This window comes from Centropristis striata, chromosome 2 (genome assembly GCF_030273125.1).
Source record: "Centropristis striata isolate RG_2023a ecotype Rhode Island chromosome 2, C.striata_1.0, whole genome shotgun sequence".
NCBI classification, from domain to species: Eukaryota; Metazoa; Chordata; class Actinopteri; order Perciformes; family Serranidae; genus Centropristis; species Centropristis striata.
In genome coordinates, this window is record NC_081518.1 from 28,369,542 (window position 1) to 28,389,570 (window position 20,029).

Sequence of the window (20,029 nt, forward strand, 5' to 3'; positions counted from 1 at the left end):
GAGCTCCTGCAGCTCTGAATCATCATCTGAAGGTAACTTTGCTTTGAAAGGTGATCTTTAATAATCTTTCACTATAATTTCCTGCGACACAAGCACTGTGTGAAAACAAACTGTGAATTATTATCGTGCATTATTGTATTCATCTTTTAGCGTCTCATCAGATCAGCAGCAGAATCCAATTACTGAAATAATTACCCGTCCTGAGGCCAGCTGAGGCCTTTTCACTCACACTCACACACACACACACACACACACACACACCTTCTGCTTTATGCTGCACGTTTCTGTAACTCCCACTAATTAGAGAAGGTATACGTTTATTATTTACTGTGATATCTTCTGTCCCCTGAGGGTTCAAAGCATCATTTTATTTACCTCACACTTTAAACATGCACCCTCTGACCTGTGCTTACTGTCGATATATGATTTCTTTAGTTGGTATTTGTAACCCGTAGTTTACATCTTACAATTAAAAACTCTTACTTTGTATTTAATGAGCTTATTCCAGTGTTTTTAGACCTCACATGTTAGAACTGGACACTTTTAGACCAACAGAACAATAAATAAAAAGCTTCAGAATTTCCACCACATGAGTTTATATCCTGGCGGTGTTAAAGGAAGCATTTACACCTTAATGTTGACAAATACATTCATGGAAATTGGATTTAACAGTTAACTGAAAGGAAGACGGGGTGGAAACCTTCAGTAGTATACGGTTAGGCCTGCTGATGTCATAGCACAGTTAAACTTTGTTTGAAATCAGCCAAACTTCACCTCACTCCAATAAGTTAGCAACCAACTTTTACATTTATAATCTGCAGTGGTGGAAGGTAACAAAGTACATTTACTCAAGCACTATACTTAAGTATAATTTTTTAGGCACTTGCACTTTACTTGAGTACTTTTTGTAATGCAACTTTATGCTTGTACTCACTGCATTTAGCTGCCAGCTTTAGTTACTTTACAGGTCAAGATTTAACATAAAAAACATGATGAATTTAAAGTGATTAGACATTTTATTAAGTAGTTAAAATGAGCCCTGTCTTTACAAAATTAAAAAGTGCTGCTTACATAAATGCATCAATAATAATAATTCTATAATATATTTGGAATATATTGAACAATCTTAGTGGGTCCATTCTGCATGATGAGTACTTTCACTTTTGATACTTTAAGTACATTTTGATGCTGATACTTTTGTGCTTGTACCGTGGTGGAGTAATTCCATAGTGTGGTACTAGTACTTTTACTGAAGTAACAGATCTGAATACTTGTTCCACCACTGATAATATCGAACAGGAGAAGCAGCAGGAGGAGCAGGGGGAACAAAAGAACACTACTGATAATATATCTAATACAAATATGAAAAGAAGTACAAGTGCTGTTAACGGAGCGAGACAAAAGAAAAGGAAAGTCTGTGAATCAGTTTTGATGAATTATGATGTCTAGGAGCTCGTGTCCTTCAGAACTCACTATAAATGTATTTCATTATGATTTTATTACAACTGGCTTGAATGAAAAACTGTCAGTTGAGAATTTGACTCAGAAACAGTGTCTGCTGCCAGACGGGACTTTTCAAAGGGAAAGTCCACTGAATTTTCACATCTCTGTTTGGGTCATTAAACTGTGACAAATACATATTCATAGAAGATAACACAATAAAGTTTCGGGATGTCTCATTTCCACTGTGGTGCTCAGAGTGTGTGTGGAGCTGTGTGAAGTCGATGGAGCACGTTTCTAACAGCAGAATGAGATGATGCATTAGTCAGTGATTATCAGGTGGCCTCAGTCTGCCATTGATCATCATCTGAGTGTCTGAGCTGACACACACTTCTGTTCTTCTGCTCTAATTTACACATTATTACAAGCAATGACGTTCTGAAAATGTGATTGATCTTTGCTTTCAGTCTCTCAAATCCATTATAATATCATAACGTGTAGACGGAAACCTGCTGTAATCAGTGTGTGTGTGTGTGTGTGTGTGTTTGTGCGTGTGTGTGTGTGTGTGTGTGTGTGTGTGTGTGTGTGGGCAGAGTTGCATTCTGGTCCGGGAGGCTGCTGCCCCCTGACACCACTCTACCTGCTTAACTACTGAGCTGTGTGTGTGTGTGTGTGTGTGTGTGTGTGTGTGTGTTTGTGTGTGTGTGTGTGCGTGTGTGTGTGTGTGTGTGTGCGCGTGCATGCGTGTGTGTGTGTGCTTCCCCTACATAGCTCCCTCCTCAAGTACTCTCTAAGGGTCCAAACCTGAATCCTAACAAAGCATATGTAAGCCTTAATTCCAATGCATGTATTGAATTAGAGGGATTAGAAGCTAAAGGTATTTAAGTAAATTCAACATGTGTGTGTGTGTGTGTGTGTGTGTTAGTTTGCACACTGCACTGAGAGTGAGAAGATAACTATTCTTATATAATCTTAACCTTGCATATAAATGTAAGTAATTTAAGACATTAAAGTTATTTTTGTTGCTTTTTAATGAGACTTGCTGATTAATCCACTTTACATCAGATACTCACTGTTAACACAAAGAATATTCAGATGTAAAATAGTGATTATTGCAGCTTTAAACTCACACTGTAAATATTAATGTCCATTCAGACAAACTTGTTGTTTCTCTGAACTCACAGTGAACTTACTGTATAAAATATGGAGAAGCTGCAGACAGAAAGAGATGTCTGCTCACGAATCCATCACTCTCTATGATGGACTATTTTCTTATTTTATCAGGATGGGGAATATTGCTTTTTGGTTTAAAATACTGTTTTATATACTAACTACTGTGGTCTGTTACAGATCATTGTCTCACAGATTGATCTGGTCTGGAACTGCAAAATACATTTTGTGACAACAGTGAAAATGACTTTTAAATAATCTGAAAGAGGATACGAGACTTTTATAATTGATGTTTTACGTGTGAGCAGACTGAGCACGACCTCATGTATGTTTTGGTTTGGAAGTTCAGTCCTCTGAGAAACTTTTTGTCTGGAACCGATGAGGCTATAGAAGTTGTTCCAGTGGTGGAATTTAACTAAGTACATTTATTCAAGTACTGTATTTATGCACTTCACTTGAGTATTTCCATTTTATGTAACTTTATACTTTTACTCCACTATTTAGCTGACAGCTTTAGTTACTTTTCAGGTCGAGATTTAACATAAAAAACATGCTCAATTTACAATCATTAGGCTTTTTTTTTTTTTTTTTTAATGGAACCTCATAACAGTATGATTAAAATTAACCCTATCTATACCAAATTAAAACACTGCTTACATAAATGCATCAATACGAATAATCTATTAAAAAAAGTCGCCCATAAAGTTGGAATAAAGTATTTTTGACCTCTTTCCATGAAACGACTGAGTCAATTTGACTTATTTGTGACAGATTAAGTGTATATCTTCTCAAAACGTTATTAATCAATCTCTTCCAGACATATCACAGTGAAAATTAAACCACATTAAACAGAGGATTGTGTCTGAAAACAAAATTATTCAAACTTTATGAGCCACCGTGTCTATTTGGAATTAATAAAACATCCTGAGTGGGTCCATTCTGCATAACAAGTACTTTTACTTTCGATACTTAAAGTACATTTTGATGCTGATGCTTTTGTACTTTTACTTCAGTAAGTTTTGAATGCAGGACTTGTACTGAAGTGGAGTAATTTCACAGTGTTACTATATTAGTAGTTTAACTGAATAAAGGATCTGAATACCTCTCTCACCACTGATAATATATCTAATAAGTCCAAATAATTGAAAAAACTAAGAAGTACTAGTGCTGTTAATGGAGCAAGATAAAAGAAAAGGAAGGTCTGTGAAACAGTTGATTGAGTTTTGATGAATTATGATGTCAAGTTTTCCTTTTACTGTAGTGGAGTAAATTCAAGTTTGTTGGTACTTTTACTAATACATAAAGAGAAGACTGACCATGTGCTCCAGAAAACTTGGCCAGACGCGAGAAGCAGTTAAAATGATGAGTAAGGGATCTGAATACTTCTTCCACCACTGGTCCCTTTCTAATATGGCAATGTATTCCAATAATAATGTCATATATTGTTGCTAGTCGTGCCAAAGCAAAAAATTCATGTGACACGGTGCCATGAAAGCCCGTCAGCACTGAAATGATCCTACACAACATAGCTCTGATTGACCTGAACACAAACATGTTAGAAGTTGTTGCAGACAGACTGGATGGAGCAAGAGTTCAGCTTGATGATGTTGGATGGTGCATGGATGAAAAGGATGAATAAAAGTTGTACTCTGACTCTGACTAACTTTGAACTAGCTCTCCTGCAGCCACCTGCCAAATGGAAATCATAGGCAAAAAGTAAAAAAAAAGTATTTCTCAGTAGCCTGTTATTTTCCACAATCAGCCACAACTGTTGAGCTCCGTGCAGCCTTTCACTGGCCGGCTAATAGCAGCACACACACACACACACAGACACACACACACACACACACACACACACACATGCATGGCCCGTGGCGTTGGCCGAGGCTGCTCTTGAATGGGTCTTTGCGAGCCACCATACTGTGCTCCCATTTTCTGACAGGCTTTCTTTGCAGGCAGACCTGGGGGCAATTTGGATGTGACACAGTGTGAGAGGAGCTCCCTGTGCCAATGGCCCTGGGTTAGGCTTTAAAATAAGCCACCCAGAAGAAGGCAAACAGCGAGAGAGAGAGAGAGAGAGAGAGAGAGAGAGAGAGAGAGAGAGAGAGAGAGAGAGAGAGAGAGGAACAAGTTGCTCCCATCTGCCTTCATCACTGCTGACATACTCCAGGAGCAGGGAGGACTAAGAGAGAGGGTGGGTGTGGGGATGTGACTCCAGCAACACTGTGCTTTGTGATAATGTCAATAATTAAACTGTGTCAGAGAATAGAGTAGCAGCGGGTGAAAAAAGCTCAACAGAGAGAGTAGGACAGACAGAAGGGAGACGGGCCTGACAGCACAGAGATGCTGGCAGCAGCAGCAGCAGCAGCAGGAGGGACTGCACGGACAGGGGGAAATGTGATGTTTATGGGGGACGGGGCATGGCGTGATATGTTCATTAGCCTGCACCCAGAGGACATCAGAGCATAGCTGAGTTAGCAGGCCAATGTAGCGCTTAGGTTAGTGCACCACAGCCCGGGGAGATGGGAAGAGACTGGGAGACTAGCAGACAGAGCAGCAGAGACACATGCAGCTCAGGCACTGGAGAGAAAGAGGCCACGTGCCATCTCAGCGCCTCAGGAAGCTCCAGCATTTACCCTCAGCTTCTGTTCTTTGTTTTCCCATCCTCTCTCTCTCTCTCTCTCTCTTTCTCCACAAAACTGGGTGATGGCAAACAGCGTGTCCTACATAAGTCAGTGTCCCACCTCCGACCGCCATGCACCCCCCAGTGATTCCACTTACAGCTCCTCTCTTCGGTGGCCTTGGCCGGGATCTCCTCCACGCAGTCGGCTGGAAACCAGCCCACCTGGCCACGGGCGCTGCCCTCCCAGAAACCCCCCTCTCCGATGCTCAGAACTGGGCCGAGGGGAGAGAGAGCGGAGCAGAGTTAGTGAAAAATGACATCGGTTTTTAGAGCACAGTGTAAACAGAACAGTTTGTCCTCAGAGAGTAAAAAACACTCTCAAACACTCATTTAAATGCCACATTTGAATAGAAAGTAATAAACAATAAGTTAATAAAGTTTTTACAAAGTTCAACAATATATCAAACCTGAGCAGGAAAGCATTTATTTAATGATGTTATATGTTTAAATATTGCAACAGGCCAGATTTTTAAAAAAAGTTGGGATGTTGTTCCAAGAGATAAAACAAGATAAAGGACATGTGAAATATAAATACTGTAATAGGTAAGAATAATGTAATACTGTATATAATTGTATATATTGGAAAATATTCACTCAAAAACTGGCAAGAAAAGACAATATATTTAATGTTCAGACTGCTAAATTTTTGTTTTTCTAAATGTACACTCTGCTTTTTGATGCTTTCTGTTTTAATGTATGTTTTTGGGATCCTGGTTGTAAACAGGAATGTGGCATTACTCATCACAGAGCTGATAAATGGGATTCATTTGTGGGAGGTTGTGATTAAATGTCATCATTAATAGTTTGAACTTTAGGAGCAACTGATGTCTGCAAATGTTAACAAGCTCACAGTCTGATTTCAGTGTGTGAGGTTAGATGGTTTGGAAAATAGACTTTGTTCCTTATAAGAACTTTGTCATTTATATTTTCCTCCTTCAGTTCAGTTTTATGTGCAGAAGATAATGCTCTGTTCAAAAAGCTGATTTAATTTAATATAGATTCTCTTTATATTTTCCATTAAAACCAAAGATAAGCTTTATAAAATAGAAACTAGAATGATGAAGATTTAATGCCCAAGAAGGGATATTTTTGAGTTAATATTGAACTCTTGACTTTTCTGAGGTAAGTTTGTTTCATCTTAATATTGTCAACTGTTTGAAGGTATAACATGTAGCTTTCTGGCAATAAAATGTCTGAAAACAACCATATTTATTATTATTTTAACATAAACAATCAATAAAACCAGAGAAATCTGTCATTTCAATAAAGGTGACAGGGTGTTTTCATTTGGTCGCCTTTCAGTTATTAGTTAACTTTTATCTAGATTCAAGCCACATTTTATGATTTCAGATTTTAACCTGATAATATATTTTAGTCATCTGACGACGTCTGCAAACATTAGCAGCATCTCCAGGACTTCCTGTGTGCACCAGACTGCATCAGAAAAACACAGATTTTTAACATTAAACTTTGTCATTCAGTGTTTTTACTGGTTTTATTCAGCAGCTCTGTTTGTTTTGGAGAGGCTATTGTTTTGATTGAGACCTGAGCTACAGACAGTTTCATATTGTGCCTTAAACGTTGTAGCTTTAATGTTGTAAAAATCACGTCATAACATCCAGTCTAACAGCATCACATCAAATCTTTAGCATCTTTCTAGCATTTTTCAGCTCTTTACCAAGCTTCAGTATGATGTTTACACTGATTATAACATAATCATATAATCATAAACACTATTTTATAGCTTCATCTTTACATCTTGTGGATCAAGTTATACACATTATCCAACATATTTGGAATCTGTGGGTCTGAAAGCAGAGTTCAGTTATATCAAAGTAACAAATATTGTGTTTTGAAGTCTTTTTGATGCATCAAATCAAACCCATTAGTTCACTTTATTGTTATCACCCAACTGACTGTAACTAATGGTTTAACATAACCTACTCACAAGAGTAACTATGTTTTATACAGAAGCTGAACTTTATGTTGCAGCAGTAAATAAAACTAATAGAGCTACTCAATAAATATGGCTTAATAATTATCTTTCTTGTTACTGAGCATTAAATATTAACTGCTGGTGCCGAAGTCAGTCTGAATATTTTATCGAACATTAACGAAGGCTGAACATGGATGTTTCAGCTCTGATTTTAGTAAATAATGCATTTAATTCCTGTTCAGTGTCTCTGAAACTTAAAGTCCTAAAGAGTTTTTCTGCATCTGGATTCAGAGCCTGTGGAGCTCTGAGACTCATTTTCATCAGAGATGCTGATTAGCGGTTTGATTTCTCATTTTCAGACACAATTATGAAGTGAAGGCAGAGACGAATCAGCGGCTTTTATTCACTTTTTGATTTTGGTATTCATCATTTATCCTCCGAGGAGAGCGATCATATCCTTTTCTCTCTCTAACTAAATATACGACTGTTTTTAAGTTTAACAGCACTTTACTGATGTATTTTAATTTATCTATTTATACTCCTCTACATTCTGGGGGAAAATATTAAACTTTTTACATTTATTTGACAGTTTTAGTCTCAACTTACTCTTCGGATTCAGATAATAATTCCCAAAAATATTTATTTATGTATCTATGTATTCCAAACATGTAACAAATAAGTTAAAAAAAAAAGTCAATAAAGAATAAAAAAAATACAATTTTAAAAAGTGAACATATAGCCAACTGCCAATATGAAAATTTTTCATAAACAACAAAAATAAATATTAAATGTCTAAAAAGCATAAGTATGCACTCGCCATTATGGTCATATCTCTTCCCATCAATCAAACGGTTACCTCAATATTTATCATATGTATCATATCATTATTGTAGATTTTAATTATAGTTTATTGTAGCTATTTATTGTGACTGTTTTTCAGTTTTTTTTCATCCTTTGCTGTTTCTATCTTGTTTATATTGTAGAACTTTATTTTACCCTGTGGCTCTGTGTGTTCAGGCTTCATTGTGCAGCACTTTGTTCAGTCAATGGTTGTTTTAATTCTTCTATAGAAATAAACTTTGACTTGACATGTACAATGCTTAACAAATGTATGAGACCAGCAGTTTGTGCCTCAGCTGTCCTAAATTAACAGCATAAGTGATTAACAAAATCATGTTTCTGTAATGGTTAATACAGCAGTATGTAGAAGCTCTTTAACTCAAATTATATTTTTAATGCTAAAATATAATTATCATTGTTATCCATGAATTTTTAAAATGTACTGTTTTAAAAAAAAACAACTTGCATTCCTGAACAGAAAAACTAGTTTTAGTGGTTGAATGTTGTCAGATCTGGCTATAAAAAGGTATAGGTGTTTGTTGTTTGCCAAATAAATAACAATAACATTTTCAGTTTTAAACAAGCTATTGAAAGATTTCTAAAATATGTATGTTTTATTGTTTTTATGACAGCTGGTCTAATAAAATTGTTAAGCACTGTACATAATAAAATTAACAAATAAAACATGAAGTAGTAGTACAGATTGAAGCTGTCTGGCATCAATAACTACAATCCAACAATCCAACAATATTATATAAAGTAAACTGGCATATTGTAGCTAAAAATCACATATTACATCTCCTTTCTGTTCACTAAGTTGTTCAGTTATTATTGTTATTTATTAGTTGTTGTTTTTTGTAAATTTGAGACAATGTACAGTGACCTAAGAAAGGCACCTATAAATAAAAGTTACTTTAAGTTTGATACTTGAGTATGAGTATTTCTTCCCCCTCTGGTTTGTATCAGAGTCACACAGGATGTTGTTCTGTGTGTGTTTGTGTGATACTGTTTTACTGAAACTCTGTTTATAGCAAAGTTAAATTTAACAACAAAACAGCCTCAGTCTGACCTTTGACCCTGTCGCTCTTGTACAGGTTGATCTCTCCCTCGGCCTGGGCGATGTACGGACGAACCACCACAAAATGTCTCCCAGGGACGGCGCTGTACAGCTTCCTCCGGGTGCCCACCGCCTCGCCGTGACTGCTGGGACTGACGGAGAGGAAACACAACAAAAACACTGGTCAGGACTGAGAAACCAGAAAATCTAACTTACATTCAGTGGATATAATAACAAAAACACCTAATTCAGTTAATTTCATAAGCTGGTAAAGTTTTAGTTTGAACTTCCACATCTGCTGTGTTAGTTACAAACACTGTAAAATTTAATTCAAAGTATAAAAAGGTCACAACAAAATCTGTTAAGTATCTTGAGCAACAGTAATTCTGCAAAGAGACGTTGATTTTTGAGTTTTTCAGTGTATTTTTTGAAGCTTTGAGAAGTCAGACATTGAACAGCACTAGAGGTAAGAAAAAATGTTTTTGACTTTAGGGTGAACTGTCCCTTTAACAAAGGTCAAAAAGGTCAACAGAACATTTCAAACTCAAGAGGAAATGGAATAAAAACCTTCAACAGTCTAAAAAAGAAATAATAAGAAAGGAACATTATGAGCTTCATTACATTAACATTAACAACAGGAGCTGTCAGTGACTCTGTCCACCCCGATACACACACACACACGCACACACACCTGCACGCACGCATGCATACACTGTATTCATGCATACACACACACACACACACACACAATTGTATTTGCACATGCAGGCTCACACTGTATTCATGCATAGACACACACGCACACGCACACACACACACACACACACATATATGCACACGCACACACACACTGAATTCAGGCAGACACACACTTGCAGAAACCAATTATGCAGAGGAGACATTCAGAGGCCAGCAGACACGTGTCTTGCAGGAGTAAGTGGGACAGAACATGGGCACGCTCTGACCCACAGAGCTGCAGTGGCTTCTGGGTAAAAGACACAACACTCTACAGACCACACAGGGAGCTACCTGAGACTACAGGAGGAAAATATCTAAATGTTACTAGATGACGTCAGAGAATGGGAGGATGAGAACATGAACATCAGCTCCTCCAGAGACCTTCTGACTCTGTGCTGCTTATTAAATATTAATCGATTTATCCAGGCTGCAAGTTTGTGTGTAATGTCTGGTTATAAAAAGCTGCATTAAAACAACAGTGATCTTCCTCATCCCTCCGTGGAGCTGAGCTGAGCTGTGACCACAGAGAGGACAGCCGTGCTGCTGGCTGATGCACCTGATGTGATAATTTAGCGCCACTTAGTGGTCAACTTCCATCACAGCACTTCCCACAACAGATGGGATGATAAAGTGGGAAAACACGCTGTCAAGGAACAGAAGTGTGCAGTTTTTATTCTAAAAAATGAAAGTACATGGTTTCATTGAAGGTTAGCAGCTAGTTTAATATTTAGTTTGATTAAAAACCTGCAAGCTGTGGAAATATTAGTGCACATACATGTAAATAAATGCATCTGAATATATAAATGATGCAGTAACAGAGCCATCTGTGCATTAAAATGACTTCAACCACTAATATAAACTATGAAAAAGTTTTTAACCATCTTCGTCTTTGGCATCTTGCACATGCACACTGTGAGTGATGCAGAGAGACAGAAAGAGTCGAGAAGAGTCAGAGATAAAACCACAGCAAAGGAAAAACTGGGAGATTAAAGAGAAAGAAGTAAATCGAGTGCAGGAGTGAGGGATGGAGAGAGAGAGAGAGAGAGAGAGAGAGAGAGAGAGAGAGAGGGGATGGAAATGTTTTTTTCAAGTAAGTGGGTCACCTTGTCCTGTAGACTGCGCTCCTCCTCAAACCTTCACAGGCCTTTGGAGAGCTAACCCCATTCAATACCTAGTGAGACTTCTCGCACATTTTCCAAGGGAAGCCATGGACAAAACTGCAATTGTGCACTCTGAGAGGAATGAGAAGGAGTATTCAAACACTGCCATTTAAAGAGATCTGACTGTTCTGCTTGATTGCTGACATCTCGTCTCTGACAAGATTGCAGAGGACGAGACTTCATCCGCCACTAGTCTCATGTCTTCAGCTTTTCTTTTCATTTATTTCATTTTGTAAAGTATGCCGACGTTAAGGAGCTCTGCAGGATGTTTATGGCTAAACCTGAGGCCCAAAACACAAAAATAAAAAACAGAAATAAGTTATAATTTCAATCCACCAACTACAACATGATGAGAAAATCCAATGACAGTTTCTAACTATCACACTGAACCATAACGGTCTATAAGAGACGCTGTGGTTCATATTGGACCCGTCAAGATTATTGATTACCAGTAATTTAACCATCACATAAACATTATGTGACATTTTCCCTATTTTCCTGGTAACTGATTGACATTTAGTTGATGCCGTTAAGGAGCTGCACAAGTAAATTATATGGTGACAACAAAAAGGTCTTATTAAGACCAATTCAAGGAAGCAATTAACAATCACCTTACAAAGACAAACCAAACCATTTTTTACGGCTGTGGGCATTATATAACCCTCATGAATCTGCTGACACTTTGCTTCACAGCGACAGACACATAAATAGTGTCATTAACATACAGAGAAAACGGCTCATAACAGAAACTGACATTGTAGCTTTGGATGTTAAAAATTTTAGTTGTTTATAACAAAAATATAGCACTGTAAAATGATTATTTAAAGGGACACTGTGATTCAGCATTATGGTAAGCTAGTTATATATTACAAGGGACAAAATAGTTATTGACAAAAGAATGGTCATATTTGAAGCAGCAGAATTAGAGATATCTGGACCTTTATGTCCCCTGCCACTGGAAACATCCACAGCCTTCAAACCCTGACGACATCATTAGGACATCATCAAGGTTATATTGTTGCACACACATTCACAAAATGAATACACAGCTTTTTTAGCTGCAAATCTTGCACAAATAAGAAAAAAAAATCAAACTCAAATTAATAACAAATAATTCTCAAAGTCCTTGCAAAGGCTGAATGCACCTTTAACTATGCTGCCAAGCAAATAACAATCTGGTGCTCCTTTGCTCTCTGTGTGTATTTAAAATAATGCAGGTTATATGCATGCACTTGGCAAAAAATGACCCCTTTCTATGCAAATAAACCTTATGCAAAACCAGTCAAAGTCACAAAGATTAGTGCTAATAGCCACCCACAGTTACAGTGAAATGATTAGTGTCTTCAGAGAGTTGGTTTAAATAAAGCACATTTAGAAGAATTGTCCTCTGCTATAACTCATTCTGTCTTCTTTGGAAATTAAGTCTCTCTGTTTGAATTAAATTTTGAGGAATGTCTCTGTACCTCATCAGTCAAGACCTGTAGCACATTTGTCCAATATCTTTTGTGATTCAGACCTTGAGACTGCAACATAGTGGTTTTAAGTGTGGTGCAATTCATGGTGATATCAGCAGCCACAATCCATTCTTTATAAGGTACCCATCAGACATGATAAAGCTCTAAAAGCTCCTGAACCACAGAAGAACATTATGCATGACCAGAATCCTGACATATTCACAAGAAACGTGACTTTCATGTAGTTTTGCAATCTGCAACAAGACATTTCTTGCTATTTTCACACTTTAAGAGCACTGAGTACTAAAAACTGGTATTTTACTCTTTGACACCTGCACATTATTAAAGTGAATCACAGCTTATAGAGCTACAGAAACTCATCTTTTACAACTCTTATTTTATTGAGCAGTGACCTTTCTGTGCTTGCAGACATGTTTTTATTGTGAAAACATAAAATTAGCTGAGCAGTCTCCCACCACGCTGACACTTTCTACACAAGTCATAAAAGCTTCGCCTCATGCGGAGAGTGTCATCATCATCGGTCGCTGCTGTGGGACTGTTTCTAAATCTGGACTTGTTGGTATAATGATGTGGGAGAAACATTTCCCACGAAGCCACTTCACATTCAGATGAAACCGAACCCGGTGTACGAGATCAGTACCGGCTGAGACGGAGAAACAGGCGGCCATGTTTTCCCTCATGCTTTTTTTTTTTTTCTTTTTTGGCAATTACCCAGGTGGCTTTGAGGTGCTAATTAGACAGTGTTGATTAATACCAGCTGTGCATAATTTGTGCTATTATTGTATGATCACCCGAGACAAGGAGAGAGAAGGAAAGAGAGAGGGAGAGAGAAAGAGACAGAGAAAGAGGGAGAGAGAGGCACAGAGAGAGGAAGATAGAGAGAGAGGGAACATTACAGTGCAGACACAAACACAATCAATGATCATTTACATTTGGTACAATTTGTCCAGAGCCACTGTGATCATGTTGTGCATACACGCAGCGGTGAGAGACAATGACCTCTTTTACTCCAGCTGTTAACATGCAATAATCTGTCCCTGGACATCTTATCTGGTGCAGGAAAAACACAAGTTACCGCAGGTTTAACTGCACACAACGCATCACAACAAGAGTCCACTAGGCCTGGATCTCAGTCAGACAGAGCTATCAAATAACATCAGAGTGAAATTGCACTCGTTTGTTGAGATGTTTAGGGCTAGCAGAAAAAAAATGAACCTGATTTCAATGAACCTCATCTTTATGTTCAGTGTCTGTCTGCAGCAGGATGGTGATGAAGGAAACGCTGGTTTTCCCTGTACGTGTCGCCACAGACACCCACTGTCATGCGAAGGCTGCCGTCAGCAAGGCCACAGGCTGTATCACCATGTGTTACCTCATAATTACTTAATGAATATTGATTATCTGACGACTGCTGTTTTAAACACGTTGCAAGCACATGATGATCGCAACATGCCGTAAACATGCCGTAAACATGCGGTAAACATGCGACAGTCACTGTTTTAAACATGTTGTTAATGTTGAAACAGTCACCAAAAACACTTTTCTGTGGTTAAGGAGGAAAAAGATCAGAGTAAGGCTGGAAGGTCCTGAGTGTGTCTGGTTTATCCACCTCCTAGTGGACCTACTTTGCTTTCAACATTACGTTGCTTCATCGGCAAACAAAATTCAGTTTTAAAGCCGCAAATACCAGTGTGTTGTCTTTAACAGGAATACGTTTAAACTGTTCAAGTGAACAACCTGCAGAGTTTGGTGAAGATTCGCCGAGGGTTCTTCACGACAAGTTTTTCTGATAAATACAGGGATTAGAAGAGCTGTTAAGGCATTTCAAGGTAAATGATTTTTAACCAATCATGCAGGACTCATGACTCATCATTCCCCTGCAAGGATGCAACAGACACACCCAGTGGTAGAATGTAACTAAGTACTGTACTTAAGTACAATTGTGAGATACTTGTACTTTACTTGAGTATTTCCACAAATGTAATCTTATACTTTACAGAGTTACTTTTCAGGTCCAGATTTAACATGAAAAAATGTGATGAATTTAAAATGATTCTGCATGTTTATAAATTTAACCACATAACAGTATATTAAGTAGTTAAAGTAGCCCTACCTGGACAGCAGTAAAATGCTTCTTACATAAATGCATCAATAATAATAATGATAATAGATTTGGAATAAACATAACAATGTGAGTTGGTTCTAATTTAGTAACGTTTTAACGCAGGACTTTTACTTGTAGTGGAGTAATTAGTAGTTTTACTGCAGTAAGGGATCTGAATACTTCTTCCACCACTGGGCACACCTCACACTACTCTCAGACAGCGGCCACACGTACGCATATTTAACAAATATTTGTCTCCCATACATTTCCATTCTATGTGAGAAAAGGGGCGAATTTGCAGTCTTCGCGGAGTGTGTAGTTTAACTGTGGTGAACTTTGACCTGAAAAGTATTAACTCAACCAACAACAAAGACGTACGTATGTATGTGTGTGGTTGACGCTCACTTGGCTGTCAAATGAACTACAAAGAAACTTCAATAACTGTAGTTTCCAAAAAATATATACATTCAGTATATTTTCTTGGCCTCAGAGATGCAAACAACTTACTGTATCTAAGTGATTGTAAATACTAAATTTCAAGTTAAGTTCTGTTAACAAGAGAACTCCACAGAACACCTTTTATGCAGACAAAGTGCAAAATCCAGATGTCATAATCCAGATAATATATCCAGATACAGATGTAAATAAGTATTGTTTCAGACAGATGATATCAGATCTCTTAATATAATAGAAGCAAAGAAAGTTATAATATATTTATCTCTGATCTGACCGCTTGATGAAAACGTTCGCTGACTCAATTATTAATATGTTCATGTTATACACATTAATTATGAGAGCAGTTTGAATAAAATGCCAAAACAACATTAATGCTTTATTCTTTCAGGACATGTTGATCATTTTACAGCTTTTAAAAACATATTATCGTTATTTTGTCCACGTTCCAAACTGTTGTCTCTCTCAGTTTTGTGTATTTTGATGTTTTTTGTATGTTATGTGTTTATTGCTTTATGACAGAATCAAATAAATCGATGGTTTGAAGTTTATAATTGCATTAAACTCACGCGGGAAATCCTCTTCTGTGCTGTAATTCTGTTCTGTTACCTTTGGATTCCTTCAGACCCACAGAACAGTGAGTAAAATGTGGATTTGATGGAGTTTGATGGTATTTTCTCTGACCGGGTCACATCTGTGCTGAAATATTATCAGTAAATATGTGTGAGTCACATATAAACCTCTAACCTCCGGGTTTTCTTTTGTGACAGTCTCATTCTGCTCAGACAGCGAGAGCTCAACAACAGATTTTTCTCTGTTAAAAGTGAAATTACGGCCACTCTTTAATCATCCACGGAACTGTCAATCATCAGCGGCGCTCTGTATATTTTAGTTCTCATGATAAAGCACGTTGGAGCTCTCAGTGTTCAGCGCTGTCACCGGACACATCTCATTTCTCACCACATCGAGCTGGGAAGCTGTTGCCATGACACCCAGGGGCTGAGTGACAGCTGTCACTGTGCGTGTGTGTGTGTGTGTATGTGTGAACGAGTGTGTTTTGCATTGTAACAAATGACATGTCAAGTGGGAGCAGAGAGGGAATGCCACAGAGATGCTGTGTGTGTGTGTGTGTGTGTGTGTGTCTGTGTGTGTGTGCGTGTGTGTGTGTGTGTGTGTGTGCGTGTGTGTGTGTGTGTGTGTGTGTGTGTGTGTGTGTGTGTGTGTGAATATGTGTGTGTGTGGGTGGATGAAGGGGGGGATGGGATTATGGGATGGAAAGAAATGAGAAATGGGCTGCAGAGGCTTTAGAACGCCTGAAGGAGCTGAAGTTCACGCTGACGATCAGTTGCCTTACAACACTTTAAACAATACTTGCATTGAATCGTTTAAGGGATGTGGAATGAGGGCAGTTTTGCATCAATGCTGCCCCAGGAGTTAAACATATAAATAGGTCTCAGTGAGAGTCCTAACCTGAATGTCCTCTGTAAAGGAATTACCGTACTGCACACATGTGCAACACAGTTCTGAAAGGGAACGGCTATATTTACCAGCTGAAACTGCGTGTGGTTGGTCCTGTTCTCACCTTGTGAGTCTGTGAGAGTGTGTGTGTGTGTGTGTGTGTGCGTGTGCGTGTGTGGTCATTGCAAAATGTGGTCATGGTGAAGACACCTACTGTAGCAGAAGCTAAAAAACAATACAACTGGAAAAGATGTAGCCTTCAAACCCTGATGACATCACTGTGACATCATCAAGGTTATACTGATGCAGAGACATTCACAAAAGAAATGCACAGCTTTTGCAGCTGAAAATCCTGCACAAATAAGAAAAGAAAAACTTTTATTTTTTTGGAAAACTTTGTAATTCTCAAAGCCCCTACAAAGAGTGAAATACACATTTAACTATGCTGCCAAGCAACACTCTCTGTGTGTATTTAAAATACTGCAGGTTAATTGCATGCACATGGCAAAAAATTACCCCTTTCTATGCAAATAAATAAATATATAATAATTAGTATAATAAATAATAATAAGCCTACACAAAACCAGTCAGTCTCAAAGATTAGTGCTAACAGCCACACACAGTCACAGTGAAATTATTAGTGTCTTCAGATGTCTACAGTCATGTTTTTATTAGAGCAAAACCAATTTATGAGTCAACTAATATTATCACTAATATTGGCCAATCACAGACTAATCTCTATCTATAATATATATATATATATATATACGTTGTATATCAGGGGTCATCAGCTTTATTTGTTCAAGGGCCAGACTTTTTCCAAGCAGACACTGTGGGGGCCGAACTTTCAAATAAAGAAATGTACTTGTGACTCGTTAACTGATCATTGATTGATTTTTTCACTCTCTTACTAATTCATGCTATTTTTATTAGTTTATATCAGTGTCAACATACTCCTAATACATCAAATCCATAAAGATAACTTGATACTGAACTAGAAAATGCTCTCAGACTTCCAGACTGATGGTTAAAAAATGTGAAACTTCATTGTAAATATGCTAAGTAAACATATGTTTTCCTCTTCACATTTTCTGAACTCATCAGGTTATTTTTCTGCTTCAGCTGATGATCACTGGATATATTGTCCAATATGAAGCAATATGAAAACTTGTTTACAGAAACATGTAGTGCAGACACTTGGGGGTGATTTTAAGAAAAAATACAGTTGTTCTCAAAAGTTATTAATTCATTATTATTCTTTACTTAAGTGATCAGCAACTATTTAGCTATTCATCTTGTTTTTATTTATTCTTTACTTTTTCAGTTTTCACTTCTAGAATTGGATGAGAGTGTCATAAATTGTATAATAATGTTATATATAATAATGTTAATGTTATATACAAAGAGTTCAAATTGTCTATTTACTAAAATCTCAGCGAATGTTCCTAATCAAACAAAGAGGAGAAAATAATGCATTTAGTAGAGACTATTTTCAGCGGCGGATTAATCTGCATTTGGTGCATTTGTGGCAGCAGCATGGTGTGTGTGTGTGTGTGTGTGTGAGAGACTGAGTTTATTCTTTGCTAACATTAATAAACAGTTAACGAGGGTTGGCTTATAATGGTTAACACGGTCAGAAAAATAAATCCAATTTAGCATCACAATGATAACGTGCAACACTGATTTGTTTTTGATATTTGTCTGTCTTTTTATGGAATTTCACATGAGAAAAAGACCCTTTAAAACAATAATAACATCCTGGTTTCAACATTTGAGTATGAACTTTTTAATCTCATTAAAAAGTTGCAATAGTAATCTCCTGCTTCTACAACCAGGCCAGGCTGAGCCATGCCGAGCCAGGACTGTGACCTGACAGAGTAAAGGCAGGAGGGTCAGCAGGTTACAGACCTATATTACTGCTAATCAAACAATTATCATCCATTAGTTCTGCCTCTCTGCTGGCTGCCCACTCACAGCAGGTAAGTTCAGTTCCAAGATGAAATATAGATTTGTGTTTTCTGAGTCACTACCACGTTCAGCTTTAGTCAAAGTTATTGCCATTATATGTATTGTTGGAACATGGTGTTTTTCTAAGGTGCTAAAGTACATTTCGATTTATCTTTGTCACAGCTGAAGAAGTCTTCTGTAGATGATTTAGTGTGACTGCAGTGTAAATCAGGAGCTCAACCTTAATAACACCTTTCAATCAGTGCAAGAACAGAACAACTCCAACACTCAAAGGAAAGATGGAGTCATTATTACCTCCTGTGACTCTCGTTCACATGCATCTACACAAACACTGATGAAGCAGACTCATGCAACTACACAAAAACGTATCAATCTGAACGCTGTGAGGCTTTTGAAATGACCGCTGGTTTGATCTGTGAACTCAGCAGTTCAGTTTCAAACCTTTTGTCCAAAATACTGCTACAGTTAGTTCTTTAAAGTGTCACTTTATCATTGCATATCGTGAGTACATGCACACTGGAGCTGCACAATCTGACTGTATTCATTTAGTCTATCAAACGTCAGAAAATAGCAACAAGATCTCCAACCTAAACGACAGGACAGACCGTTTGTCAGCTCCACCCATAGACTCCTATGAGCGTTTGGCGGCTCACGGTACAGAGCTGATTTTTATCCATTTTGTGTTACTTTATACTTCTACTCCACTACATTTTAGAGGCAATTATTTTCCATTTTACTCCTCTACATTTAGCTGGCAGCTTTAGTCAAAAAATATGATTATGAATATGATGAATTTGAAATGCCTGGACAGTAAAATGCTGCCTACATAAATGCATCAGTACAAATGATCTAATAATCAATTTGGAATAAATACAACAATCTCAATAGGAACATTCTGCATAACGAGTTGTTTTTCTTTTGATACTTTAAGTACATTTCGATACTTTTCTTCAGTATGTTTTGAATGCAGGACTCTACTTGTAGTGGAATCATTTTTTGGTATTAGTATTTGTACTTTTACTTAAGTAAAGGATCTGCATTATTTTTCCACCACTGTTAAAAAGCAGCAGTTTCTGTGAATTCATGCTACAAAACCACTGATAGGTTTAGGGTAAAAAAGTTCCTGTTAGAAGTTCTAAATGAGTTTAAACAAGAAATAAATTATGTAAATTCTGGAAGTGAAGTAGTTATGAGGACGACGTGAGCCACGGAAACTACGTAAAAAATAGTTTACTTTTGTTTTCATATGGGACTCCACATCACGTTCTATCATTACTTCTTCATCAGCAAGATGGTGGTGGAGGAAAGTCTGAAACGTGAATATGAGTCGTATTTTGCTTGACGTTTCTGAGGGGAGACCAGTCTGGAAAATAGTGATAGATTTCCACAGTAAAGTGATATAATATGTCATTATATTGCTTTCGTTTTGTTGACCAACAGTCAAAAGATATTAAATCATGAAATAAAACAGAGACAAGTAAAAACTAATTTGTTTACGGAGCAAAGGTTCTATATTTCTGCTTTAAAAGTGACCTCATTAAAAAAAA

The 20,029-nt window shown here is 37.4% G+C and overlaps 1 protein-coding gene across 1 annotated transcript in view; it reads right to left on the reverse strand.

Annotated features, from left to right (window-relative positions):
* Positions 1-20,029, reverse strand: part of LOC131983354 (SH3 and multiple ankyrin repeat domains protein 2-like) — a 270,915-nt gene that overhangs the window by 84,744 nt on the left and 166,142 nt on the right. Inside the window, exons 13-14 of the mRNA XM_059348080.1 lie at positions 9,139-9,278; positions 5,392-5,505 (exon numbers count right to left, since the gene is read on the reverse strand). Of these exons, the coding sequence (XP_059204063.1) occupies positions 5,392-5,505; positions 9,139-9,278 (254 nt within the window). The remainder of the gene's footprint in view (positions 1-5,391; positions 5,506-9,138; positions 9,279-20,029) is intronic.